The sequence below is a fragment of the Equus caballus genome, chromosome 20 (assembly GCF_041296265.1).
Source record: "Equus caballus isolate H_3958 breed thoroughbred chromosome 20, TB-T2T, whole genome shotgun sequence".
In the NCBI taxonomy this organism is placed as follows: domain Eukaryota; kingdom Metazoa; phylum Chordata; class Mammalia; order Perissodactyla; family Equidae; genus Equus; species Equus caballus.
In genome coordinates this window covers 2,537,632-2,556,276 of record NC_091703.1, presented here as the reverse complement: position 1 = coordinate 2,556,276, position 18,645 = coordinate 2,537,632, and the positions used below count along the sequence as shown (strand labels likewise).

General features: G+C 39.6%; 1 protein-coding gene across 39 annotated transcripts in view; it reads left to right on the top strand.

Moving 5' to 3' along the window:
• Window positions 1-18,645, top strand: part of EXOC2 (exocyst complex component 2) — a 206,597-nt gene that overhangs the window by 94,632 nt on the left and 93,320 nt on the right. For all 39 annotated transcript variants that reach the window (XM_070244020.1, XM_070244032.1, XM_070244019.1 and 36 more), the window contains 4 exons: window positions 571-716; window positions 851-932; window positions 1,602-1,704; window positions 6,786-6,904. In XM_070244020.1, coding sequence (XP_070100121.1) covers window positions 571-716; window positions 851-932; window positions 1,602-1,704; window positions 6,786-6,904 — 450 coding nt within the window. The remainder of the gene's footprint in view (window positions 1-570; window positions 717-850; window positions 933-1,601; window positions 1,705-6,785; window positions 6,905-18,645) is intronic.

Here is an 18,645-nt window from a genome sequence, read left to right as displayed (position 1 = left end):
GTTAAAGTTTGTCATTTTAAAATGCTTATGTAACTTTTTGTGCCTGCTACATAAAGAGAGAGTTTTACCAAGAAATAGGCTTAGTTCTAAAATATTCCTTTGGAGCAACTTTTCTAAAAATGTTTTTCTTATTTTGTTTATTACCACATATATAGATATTGAATCCAGGGAATTTAACTAGTGGGTATGTGTGTATGCATATATGTGTGTGTGTTTTAACCTATTACCTGAATTAGTGAAATAACCTTAGGACCCAGAATTGTCATAAAAGTTAGAAGAGTGGCTAAAATAAATGTAGGTTCACATTAGAGAATTTATTTGGGCCTGGTGGATATGGTTATATTTAATTGGATACCATTCTTAACATATGAAAAGACTTAGGAAGCAAAATGGAAATTGTATTTAGCAAAAACCATAAAAGATCTCCAATATAGTTAAGTTTTAAAAAAGTCTATTGAGTTTTAACGTAAAGCTACAATAGCAATCTAACATTTTGTTTCTTTTGCCCAGTTACGTGTTTTCTGATTAAAATCAGTTTTTATCTATGTTCTTTTTGTTCTTTTAAAATAGGAGCAAGTAATACTGCGGACACGTTATTTCAGGAAGTGTTAGGTCGAAAGGACAAGGCAGATTCCACTAGAAATGCGCTCAATGTGCTTCAGCGATTCAAGTTTCTGTTCAACCTGCCTCTCAACATTGAGAGGAATATTCAGAAGGTAGAGTGCCTATTTATGTACCTGTGCTTATAGACGTCATACATTTTAAAGAGTTGTTAAGATGGTTTTTATCTTAACCGAGTGTCTTCATTATACTTTACTGACAGTCTCCAAAATGTTTTTTTATTTTAAAGGGTGATTATGATGTGGTTATTAATGATTATGAAAAGGCCAAGTCACTCTTTGGGAAAACGGAGGTGCAAGTTTTCAAGAAATGTAAGATTTGTTTATTGCTTTTAGATCTTCTACTTTCCTTTTACAGGAAGAATGTGGAATGTATTCAGCAAAGAATGTTACTTGAGTTTTAGTTTTTGTTTATGTGGTGCTTTTTAAAATGCAAACAGTTACTTCAAAAACAACCTTACGGCTTTTCTTGCTAAGATGCAGTGAACATGAGTGACTGCAAGTATAGGATCGTTTAGTCTTGGACATTCTTTGCCGCTCATTAACACATCATGCTATTTAAAAAATATTTTTTACTGGAAAGAATCAATTACAGATATTTTATAGAGATGGAGACCTACATTTTAATCTTCCCTCTTCAGAAAGACCAGTATATTTATGAATTCTAACCCTCCTTTAAAGTAAACTTAAGCCACTTTGGAAACCATCTCTAATGCCAGAGTTACAGAAAATAAGAAAAGCCTAATATGCCCTATGATAATGCCTTATCAACTAGGAGAAATAGCACAGGGCTTATAGAATTTGAAAATGAAATCCATAAGAGCTCAGAAAACTTTTTTTTATTTGATCACTCCAGGAAGTTCCCTTGTGCCTCTTCTCAGTCAGCCCCTGGACCGCCAAGGCAACTACTTTTCTGCTTTCCACAATGTGATTTTAAATTTCCATTTTGTAAATCTTATATATTCTTGCCTTTTTAAATAGATTATGCTGAAGTAGAAACACGGATTGAAGCTTTAAGACAATTACTTCTGGATAAATTGCTTGAGACGCCATCGACCTTACATGACCAAAAACGTTATATAAGGTAAACCTGCAAGAGGTTTTGACAATCATGTATATCTGTCTAGTACTGGGTACATCACCTAACTCTTAAAGCTAATTTGGGGGAAATTAGGAGATTGATGAAATGGTGAAAGAGAGGACAAAATAGCAGAAATTTAGAAGTATCTAGTGTAGGACCCACAAATTCTTTTGTGTACTAATGAATTTGGGAGTATTCACTCTCTAAGGGCAGTAAAATCCTGCCAATGTGGGGAAAGGAAAACTAGCCTCTTTGCTTGGTCACCAAGTCCTCCTGTTCCACAAGGGCTTCCCCAGCCTGGGGTTGGTGTGGGTGTTGCCCCTGTGGGCCCCCACCGGCTACAAGGTGGGGTGGCTCCCTGTGGGGTTTAGAGTACAACACACACACTGGTGGGAGATTCTTCGTGCCACAGAGTGGGCCACAGCTCAGCAGTAAAGTTCTGAAAGGTTTTAGTTTCAAAAAGAAAGTGGGAATACTTAGAAAAGACAGCCAGTAATATTAAAAGTGATGGACATCACAAGGTACGACAAGACGGTCTTAGAAGGAAGCAGTATGGCATAATGGGACTGGCTGCCCCTTTGGACGACTCTCTGGAGTTCTCAGTCTCCTCATCTGTGAGACGGGCGTGAGAACACAGTCTGTGTCTCAGGGTGATTGCAGAGACAGTCAGGAGGACGTTTAAGGTTGTAATACAGCTCCTGGCACACAATGAGTAGTCAATAAATTACATATATAAATCATATTTATACCAGGATTTGGAGACAAAGCATATACATTAGAAGCTATGATTTAAAAATCTTAACTTTATTTTCTCTGGGCATATTTTTGAATGATATTTATGCATTTGGCTGTCATTGCTATGTGACCATTGAAAATAATTTCCAGGCATGGAAAGAGGTTCTGGCCTGAAAGCTGCTGTGTTTGCAGTTGTGGTGGGGACGAGGGCCCACACTCAGACCTGTATTCTGGTGATGCAGGAGCACAGTCAGTGAATGTCAGTGTCAGCACGTTGAATGTCAGCACGTTCGTGTTGGAAGAGGAAGGGGAGAGGAGGCTGGACCAGTGGAGTGGAGAGCACTAAGACTGATGGCTGCCGCTCCCGAGGTCTGCAGTACACCCACGTGCAGTGCTGGATGCGCTGTGTACGTAGTTTCCAATCCTTGCAGCTGCCGTGGGGGACAGTGTGCAACACCCATTATTACGAGTCAGGAACCTGAGTCTCAGACTTCATTGCTTGGTCAGCACACACAGTAGGACTCCTCTTTGTCTGGTTTTAAAGCCGATCTTTGCTTTTCTCTAGTCTGCCTCCATAGGAAAGAATGTATTTGGGGAATTTTTCTGGCTTTGTAGAATTGTAGAAGTTTAAAGCTGGAAATGAACGTGTCAGTTATCCAAGTGCTTTTTTTGAGCATGTAAAGCAGCAGTTCTGGGAAGGTTATCGTCTCTTCCAGGATACACAGCTGGTTAGTGTCTGTGGCCCGCTGTGCTGCCTCACTAACTGCTTTGTATTCCCCTGTTGACGTTTTATTCTATTAAATCTGCAGCGGTACTATTTTAAACCATATTGAGCATATGATTTCTTTATGTAGCGAATTGCCCCTTATTTAGATAACTAACGTGCAGTTCTTATAACTAGTTAACCTCTTGGATATCATTTAAAAGATGGTAGGTGTTAAAAAAGATTCTTTTTTTTTTTTTAAAGATTGACGCCTGAGCTAACATCTGTTGACAGTCTTCTTCTTCTCCCCAAAGCCCCCCAGTACATAATTGTCCAGTCTAGTTGTCGATCCTTATGGCTCTGCTGTGTGGGACGCCACCTCAGCATGGCCTGATGAGTGGTGCCATGTCCGTGCCCAGGATCTGAACCGGCAAAACCGTGGGCCGCAGAAGTGGAGCTTACAAACTTAACCATTCGGCCACAGGGCTGGTCCCCAAAGATTCTTTTAAATGACCTATTAAGTGCCTTTTTTTGTCATTTTAAGGGGGAAAGAACAGGAATGTCAAGTAGTTTACTTAGTTTTTTTTCTGAGGAAGATCAGCCCTGAGATAACATCTGCTGCCAATCCTCCTCTTTTTGCTGAGGAAGACTGGCCCTGAGCTAACATCTGTGCCCATCTTCCTCTGCTTTATACGTGGGACACCTGCCATAGCATGGCTTGCCAAGCGGTGCCATGTTCATACTTGGGATCCAAACGAGCAAACCCTGGGCCACCAAAGTGGAATGTGTGCACTTAACCGCTGCGCCACCGGGCCAGCCCCATTTACTTACTTTTTAATCACTTTTATTTTTGATGTTTTGAGAAGATACTGAGCAATTCTGTTATCCTGTTTAAATTGAGGTTTTTAGTTATTAATAAATAGGAAAAATGGCATCATAAGCAAAGTCTGTTGGACTTTGGGATCTCTGATGACAGGTGCTGTGAGCGCTGCGTGGGGGCGGGGCGGCTTTATCCTCAGCAGAAATGCATCTTCCTGCATTATGGAGTCCTCTTCCATAATCGGAGTTATGTATGGTCTGAGTGGAAACCGCATTACTACTGTATTGTCTTACTTTTGATCACTATTTTGTCTATTTACAGACTTTCTGATTATTTTCACTCTCCTTATTCTGCCTTGATGCTAGTAGCTTTAGCAAGAAGCAAAGTTTCATATACTTCTTTCATGTCACTGTGGTCCTGTCCTTGGTAATTGTTAAAAATTATGTCAGAATATGGCTAAAAACTTTAATTCTTAAATTTTAAAATATTGTACCTATGCTCATTACAACTAACATGCTTTACCTTTTTCCCTCTAAAAAAGCCTTTTTAAAAAGTTTCTTTCATGTGAAGTTTTAAAACAATTCACAATAACGTGTCATATTCTAAAGATCTTTGAAATTAAACTACTTAATTTTAAGCTACATACTAAAAGAAAAGAAGAAATTTTATTGGATTAAGTCATTTAACCAAGGAAAAGCCTAGCGCAGGTTATACTTTAGAACTGAAACTCTGTAGAATCTCTCAGAGAACAAATTTATCTTTCTTTATAAAACTCTTTTAATGTAATACCCATAAATAAGACGATAGAAAGATGATTATTATTACATTTTGTAAGCACCTAGTCAACATACTAAAGAGATGTATAATTTTAAAAGTTACTAAGGAAAAAAACTTATTGATTCTCTTCCAGTACTGCTCGAGAAAGAGCCCTTGTAATGGACATCTATGTTCCTGTTCAGTAGTTTAAAAGTTAAAAGGAAACAGCTTTCCTAAAGGAATATTCCATTATTTTACTACTAATAACCAATCTGAGGATGTTATATGAGTGAAAGGGTTAGGAGAAAGTGTTGCAGAAGTATTCAGAGGCAAAACAATCCTATGTAAGGAGAATGCTAAAACAAATTATCCCCAGCAAGAAAGAATAAAATCATGTTTTTGGAAAGAAATGACACAATGTACTATTTGTCATATTTATGTTCCAGACAATAAAAGAGGAAAGCCTAGTGTGAGAGGGAGAATCAGATTGGGTTTTGAAGGCTTTGAAATGAATTATGTATGTTCAGGCTAAATGTAATCTGTTAGGTTGTAGTTTTCTTCCTGGGAGGCTGTTAATTGATTTGTCAGTCTCAGCACAGACACAGCCTCTTCCCAGCCTGTGATGAACGTCGCTGGGAGGCGGAGCAGCGCCTGCTCGCTGCCCTCGGGGCTGTCGCTGGGGTGGCCTGTGCAGGGGGGCCGTGAAGTTTAAGGGGCCCTTTTGCGGGATGATCAGATGCCCAGCTCTCCTCAGAAGCCAGGCGGTCTGCATTAGCCTCTGAAGGTCAGGGTCAGGGTGCATAGTTCCTAAATGTGATGTCAGATTTCTTCTCCACATTTTAGTTATTGCTAACTTATTGCAACATGTTTCTCCTCTAATTAGCTGCTAATTTAGATGCTGTGAGTCAGGAAACACCAGGACTGGAGACACGTGGGAGAGAATCATCAGTGTGCCCCCGAATGATTAACATTTGACTAGAGGTCACAGCCTATAACCGTGTATTAAAATTTATCATCAAACAGAAGTCTCTAACCTCTAGAAAACACAGAGCTTATGGTTTAAGAATAATTTGAAGACAATAAATTCAGCTTTCAGAATTCATTTAATTGGATTTAACATGTTATATTTATGTATTTTATGAGAGCCTAGGGCTAAATCTTGAATATTTGGCAGAAGTTTTTCCAGTGAAATCTATTTCAGTTGTCTCTCTGGGTTTGGATAGTTTATCTACAAAGAAGACTTTAAAAACTAAGAAAAATGCCCATGCATACTGTATTTTCTAGAGAAGTATTTTCTCAAGCAGTCATGAATTCAGAGGTAAATGCTTGTCAGCAAATCTCTTCATATAATAAAAGGGCCTTACATTTCGGTGGCCTGGCCGACTGTGTAGAAAAGTGTCACACTGCCATCTAGTGGCCGTGCTTCAGAACACAAAGGAATACAAAACCACTGGTCAAGCTCGCATCAGCTGTCCTCGCCGGCTCCAGCCTGTGTCCTGTGTAATGACTGAGGACTAAGTAGAAAGACTCTGTGAACTAAATGTAAAAGATAAGTTCTCACCAAGAAGACCGGATTGTTGTTAGTTGTCTTTGTCTTCTTGCTTATCTTTTTATAAAGTCCTAAGTTTTTAAAAATACAGTGTTGGGGCTGGCCCCTGGCCCAGTGGTTAAGTTCACGCACTCCGCTTCGATGGCCCAGGGTTTCGCAGGTTTGGATCCTGGGCGTGGGCGTGGCACCACTCGTCAGGCCACGTTGCAGTGGCGTCCCATGTGCCACAATTAGGAGGACGCACAACTAAAAATACACAACTATGTGCTGGGGGGATTTGGGGAGGAAAACAGGAAAAAAACACAGTGTTATTGTTTGTTATTGCATGAAAAGAAATTTGAATATATTTTGTTTAGAACTAAATATTAAAGACTAATATTTACAAGAGCTTTACTAACTGATAACATTTTAGGTTTTCTTAAAAAAGGTACTGATTTTAAAACTTCCTAGCTTTCCTTTTGTCCTCACTTATGGCTGTCTGGAGGAAGCCTCCCTGGTCAGCTGTGGCCTTGCCTTTTCAGGTACCTGTCTGACCTTCATGCCCCGGGGGACCCTGCATGGCAGTGCATCGGAGCACAGCACAGGTGGATCCTTCAGCTCATGCACAGCTGCAGAGAAGGCTACGTCCACGGCCTGCAAGGCAAGTGCGTTTCTGTGTATTCTGCTGTTCCCTGTGGCTGCTAGGTGCTTGATGACTACGGGGGAGGGTTGGTCAATTTTCTTGATATCTGTACCTGTTTTTTTGGCCCCTGGTTAGGATTATACCTGAGAAACAGAACAGGGAATGGGGAAAACTCTTTTAATCTGCCTATTTTTATGACTGACTGGCAGTATTGACAAAGGTTTGGTTTAGGAAACAATAAACTTTTGTGGGAAGCAACATGGTGTTGGAGAAGTGATATTAGTCCTTGTTAAAGGGTAGTAGCCTAGTCATTATTTATTAAATGTATGTTGCGCCCTGCTGTGTACCAGGCACTGTGCCGAGTAGAGACAGACAGTGGGGAGTAAAACAAAGTCCTTACTTCCATGTAACTAACCAGATACAAACCTGTGACCAGTGATAGAAAGAAAAACAACGGTATTCAGAGGGAGACCTGAGGAGAATGCTTTAGATGGCTTGTTTGGGAAGGCATCCCAGAAAATCTCCATGTTAGCTGAGAATTAGAAGGATGAGAAGTAGCCTGCAGGGGTTAGTCCAGCCTGAAAAAAGGGAGCAACCTTTGCAAAGGCCCTGCGGTGAGTCTGAAGGAAGAAGTCACAGCTATATTCACATGCAGCTGTATCCACTTTTCTTGTATTATTCCACCATCCCACAGTACTGAATGCCTGCCATGTGTGGCCACTGTTGGGCACTAAGGATACGATGGTCGGTACGGCACACGGGGGCCTAGCTCACACAAGGCTTACAAAACAGCCAGGGAGATGGACAGGGAAGGCAGCTAGGAGGGTGCAGTGTGCTCTAGTCTGAACCTGGGAAGTTCCGAGTGCTGTGGCAGCACTTCAGAACTGTGTCCGAGGCGGTTTCAAGGCCACGGAAGTGAGGTTCCAAGATCTCAAGGAAATGACACTTGTTTTGAGATCTGAAAGAAATCTGCATTGGTGGAAATAGAGGAGAGGAAGGGTAAAGAGGTAAAGACCGTTCCAGGAAGAGAAAGTAAAATGTGCACTGGGCTTCCAGTGAGAAAAGCCCGCTTGATTCTGTGTGGCTGGAGCTGAGAGCATGATCAGAGCAGACAGAGTGGAGGCTGGAGTGAGGAGGCGCCAGGTCCTGGGTGGACTTGGTGGGCCCTGCAAGGCGTTTGGGCTTTATGTAGAGGGCCCTGGGGGAGCCATAAAGGTTTGAAGCAGGGGAAAGACCTAGGGAGACTTACTTTTCAGTAGACGAGTCTGGCCTCTGCGTGGTGGACGGACGGGGCGGAGGCTGCACCGTGGGTTCAGGCAGCTCGCGTAGTACGGAGGTGGTGGTGGGGAGAAGGACAGGGGTTGGAGAGCTGTTCAGAAGCTGGCACTGACAGGACCTGGGGACTGAAGAATGTGGAAGAGGAAGGGGTCAGGGAGGTTTCCCGGTTGTTTGACCTCAGCAGCCAGTTAGGAGGATGGCACCATTGAGTTAGGGCACCTAGGGGAGAAAAATGACCCTCTTCCTTGTCGTTTGGACAGGTTGATGTGGAGTTGTTGCCACACAAGTGGGGACTTCCAATAGGCAGCTGGATTTATAGAGCGAGAGATCTGGATGTGGTCTGCATGGAGATGACCCCTGGGAATTGATGCATTCCCCCAAGATGAAAACACGAGAAAACTTAGGACAATCTCCTGGGGAGTGATATTTACAGAACTGGTAGAAGGGAAGTCTGCAGTGGAGAGGAAGACGGGGTTGGTCACCGGGCCAGGAGGGGCCCGGGGTATAATGTCACGAAACGAAACAGGAGAGGAGTGATCAGCAAGGGAGATGGAGAATTAGATAACGAGCTGTCCTTAGATTTAGCACTGAGGCTATTGTTGGTGACCTTAGGAAATGCAGTTTCAGTGGCCTGGGATGACAAATAGATTATATCACATAAAGCACAGTGATGCTTACAAGCTTTCCAGGAGGAGTAAGTGAAGTAATGTGGCACAGAAGGAAGTACAGTGGAGAGGTCATGATTATTTATTTATAGCATAGTTTCGTCATGAATTAGTTGGCTTGGATTTGAGTACTTTCCAGCTGTGAATTTGTTCTTTTCTATTCTTGATATTTAAGAAAACCCAAATATCTCTTTATTGATGCCACATCAAAATTCCTATTAACGTCACTCATTATTTTCTAGTCTTAGCAAGTGAAAATGACATGATGACATGCATAGTCTCTAGTCTTTGGGTTGTTTAGAGGGCCTTCCAGGTTTGCTTGTTGAGTCTATTGTATTAGGCAGGACTCTCAGCCTTGTCTGCCCATCAGAATTCCCTGTGTGTGTTTACAGACTGTCATTTCCTGGCCTCTACCCCATTCCTACTGAGTATATTGGAATGTCTAGCAGTGGAGTCCAGCATTCGTATTTTTTAAAGCTCCCAGGTGCTTCAGGTACAGCTAGGATTGATAATCAGTGCTGTCTTCAGAACTAGAAGTACAGTGGTGAGCAAGACCAACATGGCCTCTGACCTCTGGGAGCTTGTAGTCTAGTGGGAGAGATACATTTTAAAAAATCATATAAGTATTTATTTATCACATAAGTATAATTAAGAAAAATGTTAGGAACTGGGCAGTACAGAATTTTACCCCAGTCTAGAGGAAGTGATATTTCCATTGATCCTAAATGACAAGTATTAATTATCCAGATATGGAGGCGTGGAGAAGTAGTCCAATCCCTCAGTAAATGCCACTCCATCCCCACGCCATGAAGAGGCTAATCAATAACAGTGGTGATACTCTCCAGACATAAACAAGATACATGGCTCACGAGTGATTTTCCTACTTACACTATAACAAACAAGCTATATAATTTGGTTATGAAAATATTTGAATTTTGGGGATGTGTGTGTAATTTATGAAAATGACATATGGACTGTTGGAATTGGGAAAGTTCCAGTGTCCTGCCTCTTATTGTCACATCAATACCTGAAATACCTGATGGCCAAAGGTTTGAATCTCTCTTGAAGGTAAATGAAGACACCTTTACCTGGTGGAGTCCTTCCCTGTCATCTTGATGTTATGTGTTGCTATACGTATTAATCCAGACCTGCTTAAAATCAGCATTTCTGGGAAAAAAAATGACAGTAGCTTATGTGTAACTGGAGCCTTAGCTTTTTTATTCACTCTGACCACGCTTGTTGCAGAACTTGCTCCTCACTTGTGAGTGTGAGATAGTTAAGAATGTACATTGAATGGATCCATTTGTTAGCAATGAGCTAACGTAACAAAAATACCAAGTTTCGTGAGTTAGTCTTTTTTCTTAGGAAGTGAAAACATAAAATTTATAGCTCTTTGAACTTACTATACAAATTTCATGACAGTACAATATAAATTTCCTGAATTCATTAGCTATTCGTAGGTTGTATTTTAATTTAGGTTATTTTTAATCTTCCTTTGACGTCCAGAAGAACACGCTTAGCCGCGCCCTCTTTCAAGTCTGCAAACACTGCTGCTGTCAGTGACAGAGATAACCCCAACACGGAAGAGCCTTTTAAGTGGAAGATCGCTGTGTTCTTGTGAGCTCACAGAAGGAACTTTTGTTATTTTATTTTGGAGAATTCCAAACATACTTAAAAGTAGAAAGGATAATGTAATAATCGCTCATGTACCCACCCTAAGTTCAGTGGTTATCAACTCATAGCCAATCTTACGTTATCTATACCCTTGCCTGTTTCTTCCCCCTCCCTCACCCTGAATTATTTTGAAGCAGGTCACATCGTTTCATCCATAATTATTTCAGTATGTAATTTTTATCAATAAATATGCTTTTTAAAATCTGTAACCAAAACACCATTATTATTACCTAAAATATTATCAATAATTTCTTTATATCGTCAAATATTCAGTTAATTTTCAAATTCAGAAGCAATTTAATATCTCCAGTATCTAAGTACTTTGATATCATTGCTTTTTCATTGATACTGCAAAGGCAAATGATACCAAATGTGGCACAGATATAAACAGAACATGTGTTTCCTAGAAAGGAAGAATTAACCATTAGTAAAATATGGTCCACTTTGGCTGATTTGCATTTAGATACTTATCTGGTTGTCATCATTAATGCATATATATGTCGTTGGACACGTTAGCTCTTTAATGTATGCTTATGTGCATTTATACAGGCAATGTAATTATATAAAATATAGGTGTTTGCCTTAATGATAAGTTTACTGAGAATAAGCACAATTTTTCTTTTATGTAATCTACAGCCAATTGTTTATGATGGACTCTCAATTGATATTTATGAGTGTCTTAATTATATATAACATAAATGTAAGGTAATGTGGCAAAGGTGTCCTAAATGTCATTTGGACTTTCTATTGGATGTCATCTCCTAATTATGATATTTTAGATCTGGAAGAGGCCTGGGGAATGGTCTAGGTCAATAGATGATTTTAGGTTTATTTTGCGGTTGACGAAGGTGTCTCAGAGCAGCCAGGTGACGGCCAGTTTTTCTAGGCCTTGGGTATGGCAGAACTGGCGAGTGGTCCAGACTTCCCCCCATCCCAGCAGACTGCACTGCCTCTGGACCAGTGCAGTAGGACAGCAAGTTCCACAGCACCTCTCTGTGTTCTGTGGCCGCAGCTAATATTTCATCAGACAGGATTTCTGAGTGTGATGAACGTGACAGTGACAGTGCCTGTATCTCCTCTAGCACTTCGTTGTGAAGCTCCGTCGCTTTTATCCAGGGATTCTCAGGAACCTGTTTTCAGGATGAAAGCTTGCTGCATTCTAAGTCTAAAGAATGAGTTGTAAGTTCTTTGATTATAGTGTCTGTACTTGGACTTTAACACTAGAGAAGAGACGTGGTTGTAATTGTTTAAGGAGAACCCCAGGCAGAGCGGTGGTTAAGAACTGAGGCAGTCTTGTGAAATAAAATATAATTTTAAAAGATGGACTATAAATATTTCAGACAGGAAAAGGTTTCTTGGTGTCTTTTTTAAGTAAAGCTGGTCTTTATCCATGAACTTAAGAAACCTAATTAACATATAATTCTTTTTTAAGTCTTAAAAGTCTTTACACGGTGGTTTGGGGGAAAAAATGTTAATTGTATTTAGTCTTGTGGTCTTCAGAGAAAATTTTATGAGCAGAGATGGTGATAGATTTTCAGAGACAGCAGTCTTACATTAAAAAGCTACCTTTTTCCAAGCAAGGGACAAAAACAAGAATGAATAAAGATTAATACTGTAAAAACTCATTTTGAGAGCCTAAATACTAATGGAAGAGTTCGGTTGTTTTCTTCCAGCCTGAACTGATTAACCATTTTGCTTCTCTTTGCCTGTATTCAAAGCAGCCCTGTCCCCTGAATTGTTGCACATGGAAAACTTTTACTACCTTATAAGAAGCGTCGTTCGTCTCTTAAAATTCCTGTGAAATAGGTCCAAAATTAGACTAAGTCTTCAGGTTTCCTGTCAGGAAGAGCCTTTGGTTAACCCCCTACTGACATGCTCAAACAGGATTTTTAAAGGTAGCCTTCAAAGGTGTTTTTTTCTTTGTTCTGAAAATGAGTTTAACTCTTAAAATAGATGCTGGCTATATCTAATAACTGAAGGAAAAAGGCCTTCGCCTGTTCCTAAGAGTAATTAGTCCCTCTTTTCAGATATGTGTTTAATTAGGACTTCCTGGGAGGACATGGTGGAATATGGCACATAGGGGACCCTAGGAGGAGGAGCAGTGGATTTTTACAGTAGTCGCACAGCAGAAGGAAATACATTTACACGCGGCTTAGGCTCTCTTTGCAAACAGCTGGCATGACACACCTGAAACGTTTATTCTGAATCTTCACGTGTGGCTCTTATAGAAGAATGTATTAAGACTAGAGGCTATGCTAAATATCTCGTCTTTTAATTATTTCGAACATTGAGCAGTTTATTAGATTAACTAGTTGCTGAAATAAAAATCTTTATCCACTGACCTTAAGATATAAAAAGGCTATATTTTCAACTCAAGCTCATAAAATACATGCATAAATTATATTTTACCAATTTATGAATAATTTTGTGAATTTATACAATATCTGTATTTTTTCTTGATATTTAAAAAATGCTGCTATGACCTTTATGTACCTAATTTATTGTTATAGTTATAATAGTTTTTTTTTAATTAGTGGGGTTAATAAATATAATTGTGGCATTTCCATAATGTAGGGTTAGGTAGATTTTCCTGTGTGCTGGATTAAATTGCAACCTCCATTAGCTGACAGCAGATTCATCGAATTTTCTATGGAACTATAAAAATATTTCCATGGTTACAAAAGACAGTAAAAATGTATTGTTATACATATATTAAATATTTTAATAAATTACAGTTTTTATTTTAAAGTTTTTATAGTGAAGCTATACACGAGAAGTTTCTTTTATGAAGTGTATTTTCTGGAGATTTAAAAACCTAGTTTCTCTCCTGACCGTTTATCCTAACAGTCTGATCCCAGAGCAGTGGCAGTGGATTTGAAAGGAGGAGAGGAGCGACCCGGCTGCAGAAGTACAGATTTGGGACGCTCACTTGAATCCGGCCTCTCTTCCCCGCAACAGAGGCCCTTTCAGGCCCTTTCGCTGTAGGTCGCCAGCCCAGCTGGGTCCACGTGTGTCTACTTTTGCATGTAGTGACTAGATAGTATCTTTTAATTGGCTTTAGAAGATGAAGTGCTTCTAAATGCTTCCATTGGGATTTATTCACTTGCTCTGAGATTTAGAAGCTATAAGCTTAGAAGCTATATGTAAGCTATATAGAAGAAAGTAGATTTAGGAGAGAGAAGTAGAAGAAATTACCAGTTTATGATTGCAATAAAAAAAATGTTCTGTCTAGCAAAGTAGTGGTCTGATTTTTCTTTCCCATTTGTGCTTTTTTCAGAAAGAGAAAAAGGGCTGACCCCATGGCCTAGTGGTTGTTTGTGTGCTACACTTCAGCGGCCTGGAGTTCAGATCCTGGCCACAGACCTGTGCCCCTCTCGTCAGGCCATGCTGTGGCGGCATCCCACATTGAAGAACTAGAATGACTTAAACTAGGATACACAACTATGTACTGGGGCTTTGGGAAGAAAAGGAGAAATGAGGAAGATTGGCAATAGATGTTAGCTCAGGGCCAGTCTTCCTCACCAAAAAAGAACCATACCTTTAAAAAAAAACAAAAAGGAAGAGAAAAGAACCTAGGTGATATTCAGTGTGCCATGAATTAGATTTACAGGGCATACCATTAGAAATTGTCAGTTGTTTGGAAAAGTATGTTTATATAAGTAGTTCTAATTATCTGAATGCAGATCGGCAGGTTTTTACATAATAATTGTAGATTTGACTTTTTAATCTAATTTAAAAGACAATTTTAGCTTCCAAATGAAAATTAAGACTAGTAATTAATACTACTAACGTAAGCAGTTTTTTTGAAGTCAGTAACCCAGGACTTGAGAATTTGGTTTCCTCTTCCAAGAGCATACATTCGTTTGTGGATCTGGTATTAAACTGTCAGCTGTTGAGGGCCATAGGGAAGAGTGGGATTAAGTTCTCTTTCCTTGTTCTTTTATTTTGTACTAGATTCTGTTCACCTTATCATGAATGAACTATCTTTGTTAGATCAGACAGGCCAACAAGGCTTATGTCAAAAGGACCTTTTCAACCTGTTAGCTAGCAACTGGCTCTCTCCACTGTCTGGGCTCACTGTACATCTGGAAGAGGGCTCCTCACAGCCGGGAGCCGTTTCACCTCTAAACCACGTGCCCTGTCCTGAGAGCAGTGCCTTTGACGATGAATGTCAAGCACACGTTGAATGTTAGCATTAACTGGTAATCTAAAAATATTCCTTATTACAAATATTGTCATTCCATATTATATCATTTTTGTAATAATTCTATTACTTATATATTCTAAGCATATTTTCTCCATTTTAATCTATATATAACTGCAAAAAAACCTGTAGTAGTTTATTAGAAGCATAAATAATTTTGGTTATTCACCTATCCAGCTTATTACAAATAGGTCTTGCTTATGTAGCCAATGTCAGCCAATAAATGCTTCTTCAAAGCTCACACCTGTAGTTTTGCTTTTAAAATATGTTTCCTCTTTTCAACTATTGTTTTGAATGATGTTAAAATGCCCATCAGGATTGTTGCCTGCAACCTGCTGAGGACATTTCTGACCCTCTAAAAAGTGAAGTGAGGTTAACAGAAGTATTTAAATGTATCTCCTTCATTTAATTAAATGATCCCCTTTAAATTGAGGAAATGCCCCTGTAGGAACTATATATAAATATAGGCGTAAGATCGAAAAGAACATTTTTATCTGTTGTCGCAGGTCTGATTGGTGAGGAATTTGTAGTTCTGCCGTGATGCGCCCGCCCCGGCCCCCAGCTTTGGCACTGAGATTCTCCTGTGTGCTGTGCTTGAAAGGAATCCTGTCTTGCCTGTGTCTGTGGAGGCTTCTGGCCCCGCGTGTTTGGTCAACAAGCAACAGTGGGTGGTCAGGCTGCACACAGCACGGGAGCCCGCTGTGCACAGGAACATGTGTTCAAAGGTGTTTAAGGGCCGTGAGGAAGTCAGCCGTCCTCTGAGAGTGCGGGGCTCCAGGTCAGTGTTGCCCACACTGTTGTGGACTGTGAGAAAACTGCCGTGGCAGGCACGAGGATGAGGAGATACAGTACACTTCTCCACCTGGCTCCACATCTGCGGCCCCTAAGAAAGGCCTCTTCTGCCCCTTGTGCTGTGTGGAGTCTGTTAAACAAATAGTGACCTCACTTGCATTTAAAATAGGGAGCCCTTGCAGGGGTTGAGTTGAAAGGATTTGACTGAACGTGATAAGGTTTCCTGGAAGTCTCGTGGAATGCTAGGTATAATAAGCGTTTTCTGTAAAGTCATTATCAGTTTTCTGTAGGAATCAGTTTTAAGGTAAACCCTAAGTTTTCGAGCTTTGCAGAAGATAGTTCCATATCTATATGTTAGCATAAAGCTGAAAAGACTTTTTATCTAGAAGAAATCTCACAGTTGTTGGAAAAATATAGCAAATGTGAAACAGCAAATTGTGAAAGGTGGATAGTTTATTTTCTCTTAGAGAAGTAATACATTTTAGAATTTTGATTATTTCTACACTACAGCTTTTATTATTTTTGTGAAGTGACTAGGATTGTTTTACTAATGTTTTGAAGAAAATAACTTCTGTAACTTTTGAAAGCAAATTTTCCATTTTTCTCTTATTAAAACAAAATTTCTGTTCTGTTTATATAGTATTCCCCAAATGGTTTTTCTAATTTTCTGTTTGTTTATAATCTGTTAAATTTCTCCTGCGTACTCACCATTAGGAAAGGAGTTTCTGTTGAGAATGCTGGTGGCATGTTACAGAAGCTTTGTTTAACTGGCGAAACAAAATGTTGACTCTTGATTGTCAGTAATTAAGAAACTTACTCATAATTTTTTTATTTTAAATGTTTGAAGGAATTTTTCTTCCAAGATGCTTCTTCCAATCATCTATAGATATGTATCTTTTCTTTGATGTATTCGTAAAATTGTAACTCAAACACTAGTTTGTGGAATTTAGAAGATAAAGCTACACCCTAAGAATATTAAGTTCTAGAATTTTGTTTGTATCTTTCTTCCTACAAACACGACATAGGATTTTAGAATTGGAAATACTATAGTGATGGTTTTTCATGCTGTTAGGTATGTTCCCATTTGCAATTTTGTCTCTAGAATAATCTCTACCTTGTAGTTATTCCTCACATAACTTTGCTGTAAGGTCCATAATAACAAATATTATGAAAGTGATGAAGTTTTCACTGTTACTTTTTTTGTCGCCTTTAGTATTTTCTTGATGTAATTTCCTTTTAAGGCTTAGTTTTCACCTTTGCTCTCTGTGTGAGGCAGACTTTTTACACATTCAGATGGCACTGCCATCAGTGTCCTAAGTTGTAGGAATAGTGAGCAGAATAAGCATGTTTTTCATTTTGTTCTCAATGGTAATTTAAAGTTTGAGGTTCAAACTTTGTATCATAGAATCAGAATTTTACAGCTAAAAAAGACTTTAAAAATTGCATAGCTTTAAGCTCTAATTTTTTCAGGTGATGGCCCCTTAGGTCCCCTGCAGAACCCGTCCCAGTGCACAGCCTTGAGAACCTTGGGGAGAATCGATCCCTGCCCCAATCTCACATACAGGCAACACTTTGTTAGTGTCAGCAGAACGAAGGCAGAAAGGTACCACTTTTTCGGTGAGGTCATAATCCTGTTTGATAAAAGCCTTTAAAAATATTTCTATCTAGAAAAAAAATCACGGGACCAGTTCATTTCTAGAGAAGATTTACTGTCAAGAAAACAAATGACCTCTCATAACGTAGTAATGCAGTATTAAGTGTTAAAAAGAAACAATTTTAGGAAAACTTGAGTGTCTGTCACCTGCCAGAACGTCCCAGTGCAAGCTGACGCCCTGGCGGAGGCCTGCCTGGTGGCACCGTGCCTGGTGGCACCGCGGAACGCCGCGCTCGCCGTCCGGGGCAGCTCCTGGAGCTTCTCAGGGAAGGAGGCTAAGGAACGTGGTTCCCGCGCTGACTGATCTGCACGTAGATCACAGCGGGACGTCCTGACTTCCTGATTCTCGTTTGGAACTGTTGGTGCTGTCTAATGTGTGTATTTCCCTGGAACACGTCAGGAGATATCGCTGGCATATTGTGAGTAAGACAATCAAGAGAAAACAAACTGACTTCTTGTAAGAGATTTTAAAGTCTTTTGCTGATTTTGTGTTACAGAAATTGTTTTCTTTTTATCTTTTTTTCTTTTATAATAATGCTTACTTATCATCAAAATCACTTCCTATTTATAATAATTTTGAGGTAGAAATGCCAAGTCATATAATTTAAGAGGAGTGTCAGAATCCTCAAGGTATTTTTTTTGACACTTGATCATAAATAATTTGACAACTGAGATTGACCATGTTTTCGTTAATTTTCTCGTCAAAGGATAATCCTCCTAATTCCCTGTAAAATAACTCAACGTTAAGACCTTTTTTCAGAGGAAAGCAGCCGGCCTTCGGGGAGAAGGCGTCTGCGTCGCGCCCGCCGCTGCTCTCCGGGCTGTGCGTCTGTGCGCAGTGCGCGCGCGCCATCTGCTGGCCGCTCTGCAGAAGTGCGCCTCACAGGTGCGCTCCAGATGCTGGCTGGTCCTGAGGGGCATGTGCTCTTTTAGCCCCCCTGCTGCGGTATCCTTGCTGGTAATGCCACACTTACCACTCAAGAAATTAGTTCACGTTAAACTTTCTTTTCCTGATATCACGGAAAATGGTGATATGGTTTCTAGGAGAAGAAAGGCATATTCTCAATACAGTTTCTGTTATTAAAAGGAAAGAGAAATCAATCTCCTAACAGTTTCAAGATTTACTTAAACTACATAAATGACTTAATATTTAGCCATTTAAGTTAAAGTTGGAAATATACTAGTTATGGGAGAAAACTTTTTCTGAGGGTCTACTTAAACAATGATAATTGTATTTTTGTAGGAATGGTATATAGTGTATTTTTAGGAAACTAGGAAGTGTTTCCCTTCTTAATCAAAAACTTATAGTCCTGAAATCTTCAAGAGTAACATGTAACATTTTAAATTAAAGCATTCTCTTCTTGCACCTTTTTATATGTTATAAATTTTTATTCTATATAATTAATGTGATGTTAAGTTCTGATCCCTTTATATTTCCTATTAAAGTATGTGAGAAATTGATATTTTGATATTTCCCGAATTCTACAATTAA